The 20378-nt window shown below is 36.3% G+C and overlaps 1 protein-coding gene across 1 annotated transcript; it reads right to left on the reverse strand.

Annotated features, from left to right (window-relative positions):
• Nucleotides 1-9031: 9031 nt before the first annotated feature.
• On the reverse strand, nucleotides 9032-12555 carry LOC139715483 (trace amine-associated receptor 13c-like). Its single transcript, XM_071627055.1, has 2 exons — nucleotides 11698-12555; nucleotides 9032-9331 (listed from the first exon to the last, which is right to left on the reverse strand). Exons 1-2 carry the CDS (start codon nucleotides 12553-12555, stop codon nucleotides 9032-9034), a joined length of 1158 nt encoding a protein of 385 aa, XP_071483156.1.
• Between the last annotated feature and the right edge of the window lie 7823 nt (nucleotides 12556-20378).

Here is a 20378-nt window from a genome sequence, read left to right on the forward strand (position 1 = left end):
TATATATATATATATATATATATATATATATATATATATATATAGACTATATATATGTATATACATATATATATATATATAATATATAATCTATGTATGTATGTATATTATATACATATATCATATTAGAGAGAGCGAAAAAGAGAGAGAGAGAGAGAGAGAGGGAGAGAGAGCATATAAACATATGCTGAAATATACAGATGAGTGAGGAGACTTTACAATTATGTCGCTATCTCCCCAGGGAAAAATACAAACATGTACTAGTACCTCATCTTGAAAAGATGTTTTTAAAAACAAGAAAAAAGTGACTAGAAGACAAGAGAAAACAGTGAACGAACAATGAAAATAAAAACGAAGACATGTACAGTGCGATAATGGAAAGTAATCCGTTAAAACCACAAAGAAAAGGACTAGATGGCAAGAAATTACCTTTTATTTTACAAGCAAACAAACAGCAAGAAAAAGAGGGAAACATGAGATGCAATATTAATAAAATAATTACACTATTTCTTTTGTTTTGTTTTTAAGCAGTAGATAGTAGAGTGCAGTACATTAAAGGGATGGTATAGTATTGGTGGAAATGAGAATTTTTAACTTTGTGCGAGATACCAAGAAAACACTTATGATATAGTACAGAGCATACCATTTAAAGAGGAATTCAAAGTTTATTTGATGAAAATCGGGTTTGGAATGACTGAAACATCCAAAAACAAAGTAAAACAAAGTGATCGTAATAAAGTGTGGGTCCCACACTTTATTAGAATCGCTTTTTTCTTAAATATCTCAGCCATTTTTTAAACCAATTTTCATCAAATAAACGTTGAATTTCTCAAAGAATTATATGTTCTTTCATATTTCACAAGAGGTTTTTCATTATCTCATGAAAAAATGTTAGAAACCTGAAATTAGGTCTCAACCAAAATTGTACGATCCCTTTAATATAGATTGGGCACACATTTCACGGAACGACACATCCAATATCATTTAATGTTCAGGCATTATCATCCATAAAGACTACAAACAAGCACATTTATCCAATATAAAGTTGCAGTATACAGTTGTATGATTATGGTGTGCGTATTTATTTGCTGTTTAGTATCAGCAGGTGGAATGATAAACAGGGGCATAAAGGAAGTATTAGAGCAGAATGATTCAGCCCATACACGATTGGCTTTTAAGACATCCAATACAGTGGACTCCCGTTATAACGAAAGTGTTTTCTTTCGTTATATCGAGATTTCGTTATAACCGAACAAGTAAATAATAAAGAACACAGAGCTGATAATGTTGGAGCCTAGATTTGTATTTCGTTGTGCCCGGAATTTCGTTATAACCGTGTTCATTGTAACGAGAGTACACTGCATGAGACAAAGAATTGATTCCAGAATTTTAAATGGTTGTTCTCAGGAGTCGGATAAAACAATGTATGAATATGCTAATGTGAACAATCCACATGGCCCGAGCAATATTGAAAATATTATGAGTAGGGAAACGTTGGTAGTGATTGTGTGTGTGTTTGCGGATGAATTGGTATGTTTATAAAGGGAGTGAACGATTTTCATGGACGGTAAATTCCTCAGGCTGTGAAAAAATGTATATGTGTGTGCAAAAATATAAACACCTCACCTTTCTCACTTAAAAATCATGGTTACTCATTAACATAATTACACATTTACATGATATACATTGTACATTATAAGATTATTAATCTTTCCGTTAAAGAGAGAATAGAATATCAAGATAGTAGGGATTACGTGATAGTACGTGATTCTTCATTGTGTTACCCGATTTGACATTTTCATCGATTGCTGACTAAACTGAAAAAAAAAAACAACAACCGACATCTTTATTAAAGATAATGCTGTTTTTATTTTTTTAAAATTAAGATCATTCTCTTTAATAATGACTTTCATACCGTTTTATACATTCCAATCGACCTTTTGTAAGATGTCAAATAAACGCTTGTATTAAGTGAATTTGCTTAATGGTAATTTTTTCTTTCTAAAAAACCCAACAACAACAACAACGTATTGAATGAAACTACAATAGTTCAAAATTGGGATGTAAAAGATCAATTACCATACGTATTGAATGAAAATACGGTAGTTCAAAACGGCGATGTAAAAGATCAATTACCATACTCTGTGCAACTGAAGTGTCAAATATTCACACTCAAACGCGCTATAATAGAAGAACGTAACTGATATCTGTAAAGATGTTGGATGTGTTTGTAGTGTCAGTACTGGCTGGTCTTGCATGTTTTTCTGCATTGCAACCCTCAATTGTTATCAAGCAGTAAACAGGATGAGCGCCCTCTGTTGAGATTGAGAACTTTGTGCGGCTGAATACTTAACTTGTTGAGTATCTGCTACTTAACCTAACACCGCTTGTTCAAGGGAATTGTAGAATGGAAAAGAAAAAAAAGAAATAATGTTTCTTGCTGTTTAAAATTTGAGCTCCCGGTAGCTCTAGGGCTCAAGATATCAAATGTTATCTAACTCATGTGAAAAGACGGGGAAGGGACGTTGACATCAATTCTACAATCTGCATCACTGTGCAAAATGTAAGAATGCTGGTCGCTGTTGTCGCTGTTGAACACGCTGGCATCAGAGCAACTGTTACAGTCATTCATTGTGGCTGAGCGCCCTCAGCCGCCCGTCTCAATTTAGGCTCCCCATATGCATATACGTGTATACATCTTTTGACGAGCTGTATATGTGTATCGATGTAAGGAGCTTCGTTTACAGTTTCGATGATAGAGGAATGGTATCTTGTTTTTATGTAATTCTCAGTGTCTGTTTTTTATGCTATGCACAAAAACACTTTTGTAGGCTCACCTTCAATTTCTTTATAACGCAATCAAAGGTTAACATATATATAAAAACTAAACGACGGAATCCAACTAATCACTTTTATCATTTTATGACTACTTCTCCGAGATTAAGTTAGGCTAGATTAAAACATGATGCTCAACAGACATCGTATTCACTTCGTTACGTAGATGAGGTTACAACTGTCAAAAAGCAAAATTGAAAAGTATGATTTTCTCATCGATTTACAATGAATAATTTCATCAAATGCAGGTAAATTACAAAGTATATACTGTCAAATATTATGTATTTGTGGCTTCAGGTCTATGTTGATCACCTGCTTATGATATGCGGTCAACTACCTCACCCCCCCCCCCCCCTTCCCGGAAGGAAATACCGTGAGACCTTATACGTATGGCGGCCACATGATTGAACACGGCTACAGCGGCCACAAAATTTATATACCGTGGTGGCAGTTCAATTGCGTATAGCGGCCATCGACGCCTCTTGACGCCTTGCCAGAGAAAAGAACACCACCACCACCACCACCACTAACAACAACAACAACAACAACAACAACAACAACAACAACACACCAACAGCAAAAACAGAATATGCTTAATTTCATAATTATATTTTTTTACATTAAAATGTGATAACAAATATCAATATTTAGTATTGATTACCGTTATTCATAAATGAATCCATGCATCAGGTAGCATACATGTACTCCATCCATTTATAGTTTACGTTTGCTACATGCAACAAAATCAAACTCGTTGACAACCTGTCTATTATGGTCAACTATAAAGGCCACCTTTTCTGCTTCCGTCGAGAGGCCGTTACTGACGTTTGTCTACACTTTGTTATAGATCAAAGAAACATAGCATTCGAGGCCATGTTTTGTTTTATAACCCTTTTATGCAGTCAATATCGTGATGATAGTATCCACATTATTTGGCTGTATGGATTTGGGACTGGATAATTCGCGCTTTTCGACGCTGCATTATATCCGCATAAATTCCACATCGCGGCCAAACTTGGAGTTTGTGAACGCATATCCAAAAGAACACGAAATATTTGTGTGGTCAAACGCTCATCTTTTCCCTGCACGCATCTCTTACAGGGGCGTGACCAGTACTAAGACGCTTTCCGGACTTTTCCAGGCTTCTTCTTTTTTATTCGAACGGACGTTTGTGAAAAGAAAAAGTGTGAGGGTTATTTTTTAGGGTTTGTGATCGGAGTCTTTATTGAATTGTAACAGTTGTGTGCATTTGTGAATGGGGTGTTTGTTTGAAAAAAAAAATGTTACTTTCATGAAGGCAAGACTGTCCATAACAACAAAATGAAACTTCTTTCACTTTGAACCCTTATCAAATGTGACCCTGCACCACAAAACACACAAAAAGTCGCCAGACATGGAATTTTAGTTTAAAGCATATTCTAAAAGAGCAGACTTTAAGCTTTAAAATGATGTATAACTCATATCAAATGGACTCTCCCAACCTATCTAAATATTGGAGAGAAAGCACACACTCTGGAAAAGTGTGAACTGAGAAAAGAGGCTCTGAAGCACAGGGTCTATTCAAGCGCTTAATCTTCACCAAGCCGTGCTACCTGTGTAATGAATGAGACAAAAACAGGATGAAAACCATCGGCTTAACCACAATGAAGGGATTACCAGATTAAGCATGTTCTATCAACACATTCTGTCCATGATAAATGCCAAATTTCAAAGCAGTAACATCATCCTTTCTAAAATTAGTAAAGTTGAAAGTGAAGAGTGTGTACAGGTTTTTTTGTTTTTTAGAAATGAAAGAGGGACTCTAACGATACACCTAGTCACATTATTCTGAAAAAAGTGTTCGAGATAAACTGCTAAAAACACACTTTCCTGTTTATGTTATGATACCAAATTTTATCACAATGAAGAAGAAGACTTGCTCCTTTAGAAAGTGTAAAATAGTCAAGATTGACCGAATTGACCCTTTTCACCTACACTGTATTTTCAGTCCTCACACAAAATCAGTGCATGCGACTTTTTGTTCGTTTTGTTATGCACGGTCACAAATAACCATACTTGGTCAAGTGAAAATATGAGAAATGATACCCAAATAAATCAATATGTTTATTAAGTGAATGTAACAGTATTAATAGAACACATGATTGAAGTTTGAGGTAAATTGGACAGACAGTTCAAAAGCTATGAATTTTTAACATTTCGGTGTCGCCATCTGTGAATGAGAAAACTGCAAGAATTTGTGACGTCACTGTAAGACAACGACATAAAATAAACATATAGACAATTCTACTAAATTTCATTGTTTAATGAAAGAACACAATGTATTCCCTCTTAGTATTTGTTACTGATTTATTGTGTTAGGATAATGATATTTTCATCCCGTGCTTTCTTCAACCAATCCACTTTTATAATTGGGTACCATTTCTCCATAACAGAATGTACATCTGTAACATTGCGTACATGGGTAGAACTGCTTATTGATGTATAGCTTAAAAAGAAAGAAAAAAATCTTTGTTCTTTTCATATACGCACCCTAGTCTTTACCCCGTCTTACACATATTTTGGGGAAATAGAGATTAAGAGACTTAACGCAATCATATTTCAATGTCAGGTGCAAAAAAAAAAGCTATCAGAGAACTACGATTGATTTTTTGAATATCAAGACTAATTAAGGCATATTCGAAAGGTGAATGCCACAAGAATATTTTACTCGCAGCAAAATATATTTTCAACTCTAACAAAACCTGACTTTCATTACATTTGTAATCTACCTCGCTCATGCAACAACGTTCATTTCGATTACCTTAATATTGTACTTCTTCGCAAAATATCCTGGAGATCACGTCCGAGACATTAATGGAAATCCACTAGACTCTGGAGATTATTCACTTGTTCTCAATTCTTGATACAGAAGTAAAGCCAAAATCAATCAAATAAACAGCAAAAGCAGGCATATCACTATGTTATCGAAAAAAAAAGTGCTAAAAGAAAAATAAGTAGTACTCTAGGGGTTCTAACTAATAATTCTTTCTGAATCCACGCCATAGGGTTCTCTCTGGCAATTAATAATCAAGAGGAAATGATAGTGAAACAATATCATATCCCAAAGATATCAACAAAATACACAACAGGCTCGCTGGCTCTCGCATTTCATATCTAATTACTTGTAAACAAACCAGTCTTACTTCATTCCTATTAGTTGCAATTGAGATTTTCTGCTAAAACTACCCTCAGAGGTTCTTAAAGAAATATTACGGCTAACTCGAAATTTGCACTCAGTTTTGTAAATCTGTGCTTGAGCAATTTTCAGTATACATAGTCTCTTCTTAGAAGAGCATGTTAAGTCTCCAAAATAAGGCGCAGTTTATGGAGGAACTCTCTGTAACGAACCAAGGCAGATTTTGCTAAATTTTATACATTTCATTACCAGTCTACGTTAGCATAAATTGACATGGGTTAAGGATGGTCCATTTTCTTTTGATAGGTATGAGACCAGGATAATAAACAAAGTATACTATAGCAATCTGCACGTGGACAAGGCATGCAACATTCCCCGCGCACATGCCGGCATTAACGTACGGGTCAACCCCAGGGACAATGGTAATGCTTCGCGCAAGATGGTGATTACTGGTCAGCTATACAGAAGACTCCCGCGTCGGCGCTGCGGGCGCAGTGGGTGCCATGGGATTTGTATTCATCACTGGTGTCGGACAAAAATGAAGGACTTCTCAGTTGCAGAGAAAGAGAGACATATATAGAGAGACAGAGAGAGGGGGATAGGGTGAGTGGAGAGTCGAAATTTGATATCGCAAAGTGATATCACATATCTTCCAAGGTAATAGCAGTTTGGAGAAAAATGAATAATTTACGTGCATTTCAATCGCATTCATAGAGACGACAACTTTGTTATATAATTTTCTCCTAGGAATTAACGGCGCAGTGAGTAAAAAGAGACAAAGCATTACAGAAACCAGAGAAAACGAAGGACGGAGCAAAACACATCGAAACAGGACGAAGAAGCCATAAGTGGCTCATTCATTTAATTTGACAATGATTAACTACCCCGCTTCCCAGTATATAGCAGTTTAACGTATGCCCTTTTTTAAACAAACTTATAGCGTGATTCATATTTTGCAAAGATTCAAGAATTGTGCTGCTTTCTGACAGGCTTTGAGTATGAATTTACACTTTGCAATTTTGCACTTCACATCTCAATGCTAAAAAAATAACTACTTTTATCATAACAAATTTTTTTTAAACGATGCAAACCTTTCAGTCAATTTGTTTTCAAACAAAAGTTAGCCATTTATTTAATCGGGGGAAAGGGGTTACTAACACAGGTGCAACAATTGCAAGCAGCAAATCCATCACACACATCAACGCACTTTGACACTGATTTAATCCGACAGGGCATTGAGTACAATTTCGTTTTCAGTCATTATCATCTTTTCATTAGTACATGAGTAGTACTTCTGCATATTCGTAACAAGAAACTATGGTGGTGTCAAAAAAAAAAATCATGTTCATCAGGTGTTCACGGGCTTTCCAAGTCTGTAGCTAAGTTGCAATCGTTAAAAAAAAAGAGAGAGAAAAAATGAATAACTTGTATCATAGCTTGAATTTCAAGTTGCTAAACCTGAATTCAAAATAAACATCGCTGTCTTGACCTTTATGTACAAAGTTGAGTGTTTTCCCCTCCTTGTTCTTTTTATTCAGTATTCGGCAAAGGACCTGGTGCAGAACTTAAAAAAAAAGATACCTTGCATTTCTTGATGGTAACACGTATGCACATGTGTAAGTGTTGGTGTTCGTGTTATATTTGATTGGCTAATCTCACCTGTCATCAATTGGCAGTGAAAAGAATACTACAAATCCGAGCTATATGAAGGCATAGATTGATAGGAATTTGATTCTTTATAACACTTGACAAACCCGAGGAAAAAAAAATATATACATACATATATACATATATATATATATATATATATATATATATATATATATATATATATATATTTGCCGAGCTGTAATGTGCTCACTCTGTTGCCCGATGAGGGCAATAATTATCAACCTTCATACTTATGATTCTTCACTACCTGCGTTTCATTTTGAATAATTCATTACCTGTTTACATGTATTTTGAACATTTTTCAACATTGATTCTAAAAAGTGTTTTGACACTCACACAAAGGTGGCGAATGTGACGTCGCATAATAATGTGTCACATAATCATACTCATCTTAGTACGTGGAAACTGGTAAAATGGCTACGTTAAACCAGCTCTATTGAATGTCTTAATTATGAATCACCATAAAGCTAAAGTGACGAGTAATTGTGCTTGTCGGTTGTTTTTTTTTTGTTGTTAGAATAGATTTGCATGACTATTCTTTTGTTTATTGAGAAATTCCTTCATATTTTGAAATGAATTGTGATATTTGACGAAAAACGGATTTTGGGAAAAACGAAACTTGAAGCATTGTACACTCAATATGATTAAAGGAGAAATCCAGTCCGAATATAATTTAGTCTGATAAAAGAGAATAAAATCTTTTGAGTTCAACGGTAAAGAACTGATTGAAATCAGATGAAAATAAGGCAGTTATGACATTTTGAAGTTTTGCTAACTTCTGCGAAACGGTTCTTGTTGTGGATATAAATATGTAAATGAGTGAGTTAACCATGTCATACCCTCACAATTTTCCATTGAACGTGTACAAAAATAAAACGACAAAAATTCAGTGTTTCTGTCATTGAAGTCTGAAACATGACGTTTTTCCTGGTTAAATAACTTCAGAATAGTGATCAGTTAGATATACCAGGATTTGAGCCCCGGGCATAATTGCGTTTGAATGAAAAACTAGAAATTTTAACATTTTATGTGCAAGCTATATATGGCAAGTTGTGAGGGGATGACATGCTCACTTTGCCATTTGCATATTCATATCGATCGTTCAAGAACCGTTTCCTGAAAAATCAGCGAAACTTTGAAATGTCATAACTTCCTTATTTTTCATCCAATTTCGATCAAAATTTTACCGTTGAACTCGTAATATATATTTTACTCTTTATTATCGGACTAACTTTAATTTGGACTGGATTTCCCCTTGAAGGGCGTCTGGGATCACCCAGGGAATAGTAAAGGGAAGGTGTTATACCAAATCCACCCGGGGCGCTATAATGATTTTGACATCACTGTTGATCAGTGTCGGTGGGGACGAAATGGGGAGCAAAGTAGTTTACAAACCGTCTTCCGAAACAACGGTTGCGACAAAAGATAGGCTACGGGGTTCAGGAAACCGTTGCCGTAGCCGAGAAACATCAGGAATTTGAAGAGCATATTGGGCAACGCTGAGTAGTTGAAGGAAACGGGATCGATGGAATGGGCGATCTCGACGACGTTGATCGGTAACCACGCAACGACGAAAGAAATGATGATGAAGGACAGGGTGCGAGTTGCTTTCTGCATCTCGGATGCTGATTCACGATTTTGAGTGGTCTCCTGAATATGATAGGAGATGACAAGTGAACAAATCAAACCAAATGCAGAGTGAAAATGAAAATGGAGATAAATGATTTGTGTCTGCACCTAAACCAAACTTCTATTGAAAATAAACTAATACACAAACAATCAAATTACATCTACCCAAGAAAAAGACGAATAGAGTTGTTAATGCATAGACAGGAGTTTAACCCCAATTGAATTAATTGATACAGTCGTGTCGCCTTTTAGATGTTTTTTCAAAACCACATTTGAGACGATCTTTCTTCTTTTTTTTTCATAATTGTAATCATTGTTGGAGGGCACTTGAAGAAAAATCAATTTTATATTTTCTCAGAAGTTTTTACATATACTTTAAATACCTTTTGACATCGAAGAAGATTTGTATCATTTTACAGAATTATAATTGTCACATATTGTTACAATATTACATCTTATTGGTCCTGCACATTTTGTTTAAAAAGCTCGGGTGGCGTTTGTCATTGCGAAGGTTAGTTAATCCGAAAATGCATGTAATGGTTGTTATTCTGAAGGTGCGTTAGTCCGAAAATGAAATAAAGTTTGTTTATCCGAAATGAAAAGATGTTACGCACAAATGAACCTCTAAAAAAAATTACAAATATTTTCTTTCTTTCTCTTTTTCAGCGAATCTTTCTTTTAAGAACTTTTTTTTTTCTTTTTCTTTTCTTTTACTTCCTCTTCTCTTTGTACCTTGCCATTTTAGCTTTCATACAGTTTCGTCACAAGTATTTTGTGTCCTATCTCCATTGCAAAACAAATTTACGTTGGTATTTTTCCCCTGGAGCCCGCGTTTACAAGCTTTGCTTTTATACGGTTCCTTCATCTTTCATTTTCTATCATGTTGATTACCTTCTATATGCATCATGTATGCTGACACACTTTCTAGTCATGACCCGCTTTACATGTATATCATACATTGTATCTTGCTTGTTTGTATTTTTTCTGCTTCGTATATGTATATATGTCAAGTGAAATATGAAAATATCATAAACGTGCTGGAACTGTTCACTCTGTCTCGAGTGTAAGACTAGTGCAGTTTCAGTAATTCAATTCAATTATACAAAACCTATTTCATTTTCGGATTAACATTGACAATGGACACATCGACTCACTGACAAACAGCATCTGCCCTTTGACTTCACACTCACCTAAAATCCTGCCATTAAACTCATCAAACTCTTAATTTGGAACACAGGGAAAGATCCTGGAAGATGAATCATTATGTCCGTTTACAGAAGGTCTACTTGATTTTGTTTGTTCAGTTTAATGCATCTATTTCCTGCTCAGGTTATAAACGATCAAGCCGATTGAATATGCAGTACAGTGTCTCTCTGTAGCAAATACATGTAGCCATATTTGAAAAACAAACAATCAAACAACGCAAATCCTAACGATTTCCTCCATCACTGTTTCCGCCATAGTTAACTAGTAATAAATCCGAAATTCGATCTAAAGGGTAGAATGGCGTCACTGATTGCTTCTAAAGCTTATATGATTATGTTACGATTTGATGTACACTGCACTTGCCAATACTCCATGCTAAATTTCCGGACTTGTTAAATCATCCCCTCCCTCTCACTGACATCCTTAAAGATTAGGAAAGAGCGGAAAGGGTTAAAGGATAGGTAGAAGTTTGTTGTTGTTGTTTTTTTCGATTAAAAGAAATTGATAGCCTTTTCCTTGAAAAGAAACAAAATGAGGATCGGATTTGCGATCTCGTAAGATTGACGTGGTCAATAAACAATAAATCTTTTCAACAACGTTCGGGTTCTCTAAGGCACCATGTGTTCTTATAATCATGTTACTTTTACATTGTATCCAAGTAGAGACAAGGACTTAAGGAAGGAAAGCTTCTTCTAGAATGCACAGTTATGCACAATTAATTCAGAATCTGCTTAGTCTTTGTTAAAATGGGAGGCCCTCTGCAATTGGAATTATATCTAAATAACATACTTGCGCCGATCACGTTTATCAGTGACAACATTCGATAATAATTATGAAATTGAATACCGAGCCTGACATGACACATGTGAAAACATCTCACAATGTATTCTTCCCTCCCTTCCTCCTTACATAACCTACTGAAAATTTAGTGATCTTCATTGTTGTTGTTGTTGGGTTATTCCATGTCATAATGCACATTTCATGTTGCAATGCACAGTGGGCCTACCTGGTTTTCTGAGAAGAATGTTTGCTTGAGTACGTACTAAAATCTCGCAGTGGTGTCATTTACCCGAATATACTAATGGTGAGGGAAGACTCATCTTTCCCCCTTATTGTATCCAAGAGTGAATAAATTACCCCTAATCAAACACTAATACTACCAATCATTTCAGTTAATGTACCTCTGTTTCCTGCTGTTTGACTCCACAAGTTGCTGCTTCCTTCATGGATGGACATTTCTGATGATCGCTGCTGCCAGACATTTCATGTTCCCGTTCTGTATCGTCAGTCGATTGAGTCTGCAGTCCCGAAGTAACGTCTGACCCAAACTTAGCTTTCACATGCTTTCCACCAAGAGTCTTCTGGATCTTGAGAAAGATGCGCGTGTACAGGACCGCCACTATGGCCAGGGGAAGGACGAATTTTACTGCGGTACCGAGCAGAGCGGCGGCGGCGTAGTAGGAGTAGGCTGGGAGGCAGAGTAGAGGGTTCTGTTGAGCTGTGTTGTAGAATCCCCAGACGGTTGTGAAAGAGGTCCAAAAGACGAACGAGAGCGCCCAACACGTGGCGTTCATGATGAACGCCCGTCGTTTGCTTCGCATCATGAAATGGTTGATGGGATCGTAGACGGCCTGGTGACGGTCTATACAGATGGCGACGATCGTGATGTTGGAGACGGACACGAGTACGCTTCTCACACCAGTGTGGATGTGGCACACGGCTTTAGAGAACGGGTAGTAGCCGATCGTCGTATACAAGACGTCTAGCGTGAGAGTGAGCCCCGTCAGGAGGTCGGTTATGGCAAGGTTGATGATGTAATAGTTGTTGTAAGTACGAAGTCGCTTCTCCGCCACAAAAGCTGCGAGGCTGATCAGGTTTGAGATGATGATCAAACTAGCGATTGTAGCAGAGATTGCGAAACTCTTTACATTTTTCAACTTCATTATACGAGGAATATAGTACCCCCAGTACTCTTCCTCGGTGTCCTCCAGGAAACTGCTCAAAAAGAACGACTCATTTGTACCGCTGCCTTCTTCCATTTCGCCAAATTTAAGCAGGCAAAGAGTAATATGGAGGGTGAAAACGATAGTTTGGTCCCCCTCCTTCGGAAAGGTGGAAACCTCACTACTAGACGAAACTCTTTGCAAGCACTTGAATATATTGCTTGTCACCAGACTTGAAAAACGGGAGCGCAAAGAATCTTAAATGAAATCGAAATAAGAATAACTGTTTAAGTGCAGCTACGTGTTTCCAAAAGGTTCTAAGTTCTAGCACATCCGTAAAATGTATCGGTAATGCCAATGAACAGAGTCTCGCTTTGAGAAGCACGCCGCTAGAATTGTATTCAGAAGGCGGGAAATAAAGCTCCTTCCTTCAAAATGTAAGGTGAGTTCGCGCGTCTGGATTAGCGGCAAGTCGGCTTGTTCACAATCGTCCTGCTTTTTATCGCGAAGGTAATGCAACTGTACCACGTTTTCTTTCAAATGTTTTCAATGGAGCACCATGAGGTCTAGGGCTCAGGGGCAATGATGATATTGCTCCAATCATAAGTCAGCAAGCCAGTAAAAAAAGATATAGATAGTTTGTATGTCATTTTATTGAATTTGTTGAGCAATATGTCTTTGATTGTTCGCTAGGCATTGAAACATTTTAGATGCAATACCGGTCGCCGACTGATACCGCCACCTCCGTGATCTTTCCCCACATAAAGCAGCATGGGGTTGACACTACACGACGTTTTAATTTCTCAAATAATTCCACATGGTCAATTCTGAAGAACTGCACAACAAAGTGGATTCTATCGGCAAGCGCGGTGAGAGGAAAATTAAAGCAGTCAGCGGAAAAGTTCAAAACACCATATTTTGTGATATTAAACACATTTTGCTGACACTTCTTTTCTCTCCTGATATTTTCCAGTGAATGATATGAAAAAATAACCTTTAGATGACATCGCACGTGCCCGACATCTCTCCAGAGGTTTTTTTTTTTTTTTTTTAAATAGGACTTCTTGATTTTTGGTTTTATTTTGTTGTTGCTTTTTTGTAGGTGAATGATAGAGAAACTCTTTACCGACTAAAATTCTGAAAGATTTCAGCATTATGAACTCTTCCGTTAACAAACTGATTTTATTTTCATAGAATAGGACAACTTTTACTGGACACGTAAGGCGATGGGCATGAATGGCTGTGTTCGCAGAGAAAAATCAGCGCCTTCAATCTAATTCAGATAGGATAAAAATACACAAGGCGTATAAAGAGTCAGCTTGTTTGAAGTGATGAGATCAAATAGGGATGAAAGAATAATTATATTAGTCCCTTCGCAAGAGCTCGTAAATATTGATTATATATGTGTGTATATAAAGAGATGTATCTAAATACAAAAATATGTATATGAAACATATAAATATGTTAGCCACATCATCGCCTGTATAGCCCTTTATTCACTGACGCCAGTATAATATATATCTATATATATATATATATATATATATATATATATATATATAATGTTTCTGGATTTGGTTTTTTTGTTTGATTTTAGCTTCTTCTTTTTTTTTCTTTCTCCAGGTGCAAAACAAAGTGAATACAAAAATATGCAAGGAAAACAGAAGATTTAAGCCAAAATAGGAATTTAAATTCCTCAGCATTTGTGTGACTATATTAACATAACATGAAAAAGTAGCAATTTTGCATACTAGTACTATAATCATTCGTGTCATAAGCAAAGCTTCAATATTATATCAAGGAGGTTCGAGAAATGGAGTCACAACAGTCTTGTTCGCTTTGATCCCATGCTCGAAGCCGCCACTCAAAAATATTTGAAGTATGTGTCAAACTGGATCTGACGCTCAGATGCGAAGACACTTGACTCGTGTCTCATTGCATAATCACCAGCCACTTTCCAAGGAAGATATGTCTTTGCGATGGTAATTACTTTTCGCTATCCCTACTTACAAACGATGGGCGGTAGACAATGGTAAAGGCACGGGGGTGCGCGAATAGAAATTGCTCAAATATTGCTGAAATAGATATCAAAATTACTCAACTGTACGTGTCTGTACACTAATCTGACATATTAATTTATAAAGAACTATATTTGAAGATGGTAACATATTAGTTTCATTTGGCGGAAATAAGGAGAAAAGTGATAAAACCGGCTTTCCATGAGGGTAAAAACACTTTCACAAAATACAGCTCAGATTTACACTTTTGCACATATTTTCGAACGGAATTGACTTTTGTTTTATATGCTTTATCATTAGGTGAAATTTCATTGCATTTGATATATGTACGAGCAGCATATACCCGATATTATGTTAGCGTTAATAATGAATCTTCAGATTGCTCAGAAAGATGGCGGCTTCAAGCATCGAACATCAAAGGCACAAATGCACCTGTGGAATTCTTTTGTCCATCCATAGAAAACTGACAGAATACTGATTGAATAATCATAGTCAGTTGTAACTCCATCTCTCGAACCTCCTTGATTATATCATCGCGCATAATGTAACCACATTTACGCCATTCTTTTTCTTCTTTGTTTCATAACGTATGTCATCCTTACACTTCTCTGTATTAACATTTGACTAGATTGGATTACCACTATTCTATAGAATTTCACCTCAAATAATAATGTAAACTGCGTGTACGGGGGCAGTGCAAAATGAATATCAAGCCGTTCTCTGAAGGCCGTTTTGTTTTTCTCTACCTCAGTGTCCTGAACATCGTGAGTCGTTAACTAGTTTGTCAGCGATATATACGGTATAAGTACTTCCCAACATCAAGGTGAATAGTCCACAGGGACATAAGTCTTGCAATAAGTTCATTTGATGCAACTGTTCTAAAAATTAAGGGGGAACATAAGTATTTTTGTTGTTGTTTTCTTAAATTCAGAATGCAAAGGATTTCTCAGTCTCTCAAAAACAGTTATAATGACACTTTCACTATGTAGGCCAGGGATTTCTTGAATAAGAAAGACAAAATTGTGAAAGCAATATAGACGAATAATGGCAGTAGTTTCATAACTCTATTCATTCAGTGGACGTTGGAAAGGCTTGCGGAAGAGGGGCGCAGATTTCTTTAAAGGACAAGTCCACCTTCATACACATAAGGATTGAGAGAATGCAGCAATAATAGTAGAACACATCAGTGAAAGTTTGAGGAAAATTGGACAAGCCGTTCAAAAGTTACAAATATTTTAAGTATCTGCGTAGTCACTGCTGGAAGAGAAGACTACTACAGTGTATGATGTCACATGCGTACAACTCTATAAGGAAAATAAAAAGAGAATTTCACAAAACTGTACTTTTTGAATAAAGTGCACATTTCCTCGACTTGCTACTGACGTATGTTAAGGGTAATTTATTTCCCCTGCCTTCTGAAAGAGAGAAGTCGAGTGTTCTTTTGTTATGCGAGAAAAATTGAAATATGTTGAATTTTCTTTATTCTTTCTTTATATCGTTGTATTCATGTGACATCACAAGCTATAGTAGTCTTTTCATCCAGCCGTGACTGAGCAGAAACTTCAAAAATTCATAACTTTTTAACGGATTGTCCGATTTTGCTCAAACTCTCACTGATGTGTTCTACTAATATTGCTGCATTCACTCAACCCAAATGTCTATGAAGGTGAACTTGTCCTTTAAAAAAAGAAGAAGAAGAGGAAGACAAAATACTTAAACAAGATGATGGAGAAACAACAACCGCTGTTTCCAAGCCCCGAGTCATTCAGTGGTTAAATCAACGTTATTGGGAACTCGTCTGTAACTTAATGTTGCTTTGTAAGAGGGTTGGTCAATAAACCCCCAATAAAACACCATCGACTAATCTGAATTTGCATAAATCGATAAGGATGAATTCAAAGACTCCGCATTCCTCAATGGTAAGTTGTAACCGGATCTCATTTCCCGCGCGCGCCGAATCGGTAATTGAGCCTTGTTTCCGAATGACTTAATAGTCGAAGGAGTTTATATCTTCAAGCATCGGAAATATCTATTGCGCTTCTCGCCTATAGGAAGAGCTGAAAATTAACACAAATCGTTGTGCGGCTCGCTCTTGAATCGCAACTAGCGGCCTTGACACGCTTTCCTTGGAGGGTACATGGGCAGTTTGTAAGTCTGAACATAAAGGAGTGGTGTGGCCATGTTACGCGTAATGTCTGTTTGTTCTCTATCATTTTTCACAGAGATAAAACAATAGTTTTATTGGTTTGTCGGTTTGTCAAATTAACAAAAACAGGAAGATGAAAGAAATTGTGGGCGATTTAAAGCAGTTTTATTACTGAGAAGCTGTAATTGAATTGTTTGATTTCTTAACCAATCATCCCAAGGAAGACCAGCTTAATGTAGCTGAATATGGGCTATCCAGCCATCTTCTCAGATGGAAATGAACCAAAAACAAAAAACGAAAACAAAAACAAACAAACAAACAAACAAATCCTCCAGCAAAATAATACACTTAATTAGGAATAATAGTCAAGTGATAGTAGACAAGGAACTCTTAACATACCTCTTATCAAACATCAGAGAATATTGGTACACACTCATGTGCATGTTTACTTGCAATGTTGTTACTCTCCATATCAACTCGTACAGGCTTGTGAAAAGATTGCAGATCATGGTATGCAGATCCTTTTTTATTTTCACTTTTACGTGATCAAATTTGAGAAAGAAATTGCAAAATGCATTGAAAAATAATCCATAACCAAAGCAATTACGCTCATGTCAAAGCTGGATACATGCATAGTGTGTGTGTGGAGTGATGGGTGTGTGTGTGTGTTTGTGTGTGTGAAAGATCTAGCTAAAAATATCGCTTGTACTTCTTTATTGGGAGGGGGAACTCTATAGTCGTCCTATCGTTACCTCTGTATTTTAGAAAAAAAAAATTTAATGGATTACCAGAATACAATCTTTTTAATCTATGATTATATCTGTGTTCTCATGAGAACGCATGCTTCATAGTGCGATATTATAATTTTTACTCTTCCGGAGAAAGATATAAGCAATCAAATGATATCCTTTGATTTCCTTTCCAGACAAAATCATTAAGGTACATGAAAGGTCGAAGAGGCGTGAAAGTTGGACACTTTCAGCTGGAAGGACCCTACTCTACGGGTTGGGCAAGTAAAAGGAGTAGTACTTAGAGACCATTTAACAGGTGATCCTTGGAATGTGATGCAGTCAGCTGCTGTAAAACTGGAATGAAAGAATTGGGATGATAGAAGGAAACATTAGATGTGTTGGCCACCCCTCCCCTTGCCACCTCTATTCCTTCACATGGCCTCTACACATTACACACACACACACACACACACACACACACACATACACACACACATGCATATACACGCACACACATACAGCAAACACACGCAGGCAAGCACTCCCACAATCTATCCCGTTGCACACCACGCTCCTCGATGCGCATTATTCTCCCAGAAGTGTGGGAGAAACCATCTTTTGCTCTCTTGAGAATTGCATTTAATTGAGGTAAGAAAGAGAACGTAACATGCATGAAAAAGAGATCAGAGTTAAAAAAAGAAGAAATGTACGTGAAAAGTACAATATAAAAAAGATCAATATCAATGCTTTAAATGGCTACGCTTCTCTATAGAGTGAATCACACACACAAGGAAAAAACGTTTAGGAAGGCGTCTCTACGTAAGAGACGATCAACCAATAGTAATGTATTGATAAAAATTAAATGAATTTGGCCAGAACTACGAAAGCATGTGTGCAAATTTATATATTCTTCTTCAATTGTTTCTTATACACTATTGCAATAGCACACGAGATTAAAGCGAATCATCAATATTCATCTTCAGCAGATGGTATAAGGTTGATTGGCCACAAGGATGTACTTTTTTTCGCTTTACCTATTTTCAAATAATGATTAGATTCATTAATTTGATTTTAAATATTTAATTTGCATTATGGTTTCAATTCAACTATTTTTTAATTCTGTTTTTATGATTTTTAGTGACACTGACTTTTTGTTAAATCAGATTTGGCAAAACTGTGTTCTTTTTTTCCGACGATTAAGTACATGTATTATTGTGAGGCCCATGCACATCTGCAAACAGCACCACGTACCTTGCACGAGCAGGCACAATATTTTCCACTCCTTTTTCATTTCCCTCTTTTCACTATCACTTTCTCAGGCCACAATCATTTCAAGCAGACGCTTACGATATGTGGTCTGATGCATTTCCCCTTCATGAACATTCCTTTTATTTCACATGGATAATCATCGTTGATAATAGATTTGCACGTTATTGACTTGTTGAAAATAATATCAATGAAGTCATTATGTATTGAAATGACGAAAAATACAGAAATAAAACCAACCAAACAAACGAACTTGTAACGAAGAAAAAATACTTTACTAACTCGCATGATGTCTTGATGAAATATCAAGGGAAACCATTCCATAAAACCCTTTTCAATTTCCCAAAATAATTATGTCAGTCCTTTGGCAGATTGTTTGTATGCATGTTGGATAGTAGAATGATTAGCACAATACATCGATGCTGGAATGTTGTCTTCTATCAAAATAGCTACTTGATTTAAATGAATATATTCAAACGTAGTAAGTAATTCTGTCTCATAGAAGATGAATGCAGAGAGAGAGAGAGAGAGAGAGAGAGATAATGGCAAGAACGATATGATCTTGTACGACCATTCAACATTTTCATATCACTGTGATACAAACATGAAAAATATATCCCATGTCTGTAAACAAGATTTCCTATTGTCTACAATTTATTGGCAAGTTTGAAAGGCAAAGCATTGGTTCAGCCAACTCAGGTAACATTTATTACAGTTCATATGCATCGTTATCATCTGTCTGTGAGTAGAGTTTTGTGTAATGTAGCATCCAGTCATTCATGTCGCAGCGAGAGATACGAAGATGAGAGACAGCACGAAAAACATGTGATACCCAGTGACGTCAAAACCTCTCTCTAAGGAAGAGAACAAAATAACTGTTGCCGACGGAGAAAGTCTGGGCAGTTATTGCTTTGTCTTGTCGTGCATACATGATAATGCTTCCCTAGAGAACAGACTATTAATGTGTGTAGCAATTCCCCTCTGGGGGAATATGAAAACCTATCGTATCCGGGGAACCGCGAAAAAACACCAGCACACTAAAAGTGGTCCTTTTTGACAGAAAATTTAATTTGCCTACAGCCCTAATCTCTGCGTAATTAAGTTGTCTCTTAGGCATCTGCATCATTGTCGGTTTTCGTTCAAAAATACTTGTAAGTGCAAAATATAAATTCTGAACAATATTCTTATACTGTTTCATGTTTAAAAAAATACCGTAATTCTCTACTAATATTCAAAAAATTTGAAATCCCAGTAACAGGCAAGAAAAACATGTGATCATGTTTTCTCATAACATGGCTACCGGTTATTCCACCTTTTTTTTCAACAAAAACATTATGATTATAAATAGATATGATATAACGCCTCAAGCAATTCGTTCGGTTAGCTTTCTTTTATGTGAATCAAAGGAGACATTCATTTTTATTGTATTTCATTCGTTTTATTATCACAGGCATTTTGCTTTTCTTGTTCAGAATGTAAGAAATAGTAACGTCGGGAACGTGTTTCAGAGTTATTAAAGCGATATCAACAGTCCATCGAAGCATGTTATTGCTGCACACGTCATTGAGTCTCAATGCGTTCATTGTATAATTTGCTTGTTTGGTTTTACCAACTGGAAATCGTTCGTTTGAATTTTTGTTCAAAATGATATGACACACCGGATAATTACATTTCTTGTATAAGTTATTATTACCCGTATCAATTTGAGGCATCTGAGCTGTGATTCTTCGAAATTGTATTCCCCTCGTCTTACGCGCG

The sequence above is a fragment of the Diadema antillarum genome, unplaced genomic scaffold (genome assembly GCF_040938485.1).
Source record: "Diadema antillarum isolate AM-2024a unplaced genomic scaffold, OU_Dant_1.0 scf00000049, whole genome shotgun sequence".
NCBI classification, from domain to species: domain Eukaryota; kingdom Metazoa; phylum Echinodermata; class Echinoidea; order Diadematoida; family Diadematidae; genus Diadema; species Diadema antillarum.

Bases quoted from the DNA above. Each gene is read 5' to 3' on its own strand.
- LOC139715483 (XM_071627055.1), bottom strand. From the start codon at position 12,555: ATGGAAGAAGGCAGCGGTACAAATGAGTCGTTCTTTTTGAGCAGTTTC. The intron at 9,332-11,697 runs GTACATTAACTG...TATCATATTCAG, and splicing joins TCAAACAGCAGGAAACAGAG to GAGACCACTCAAAATCGTGA.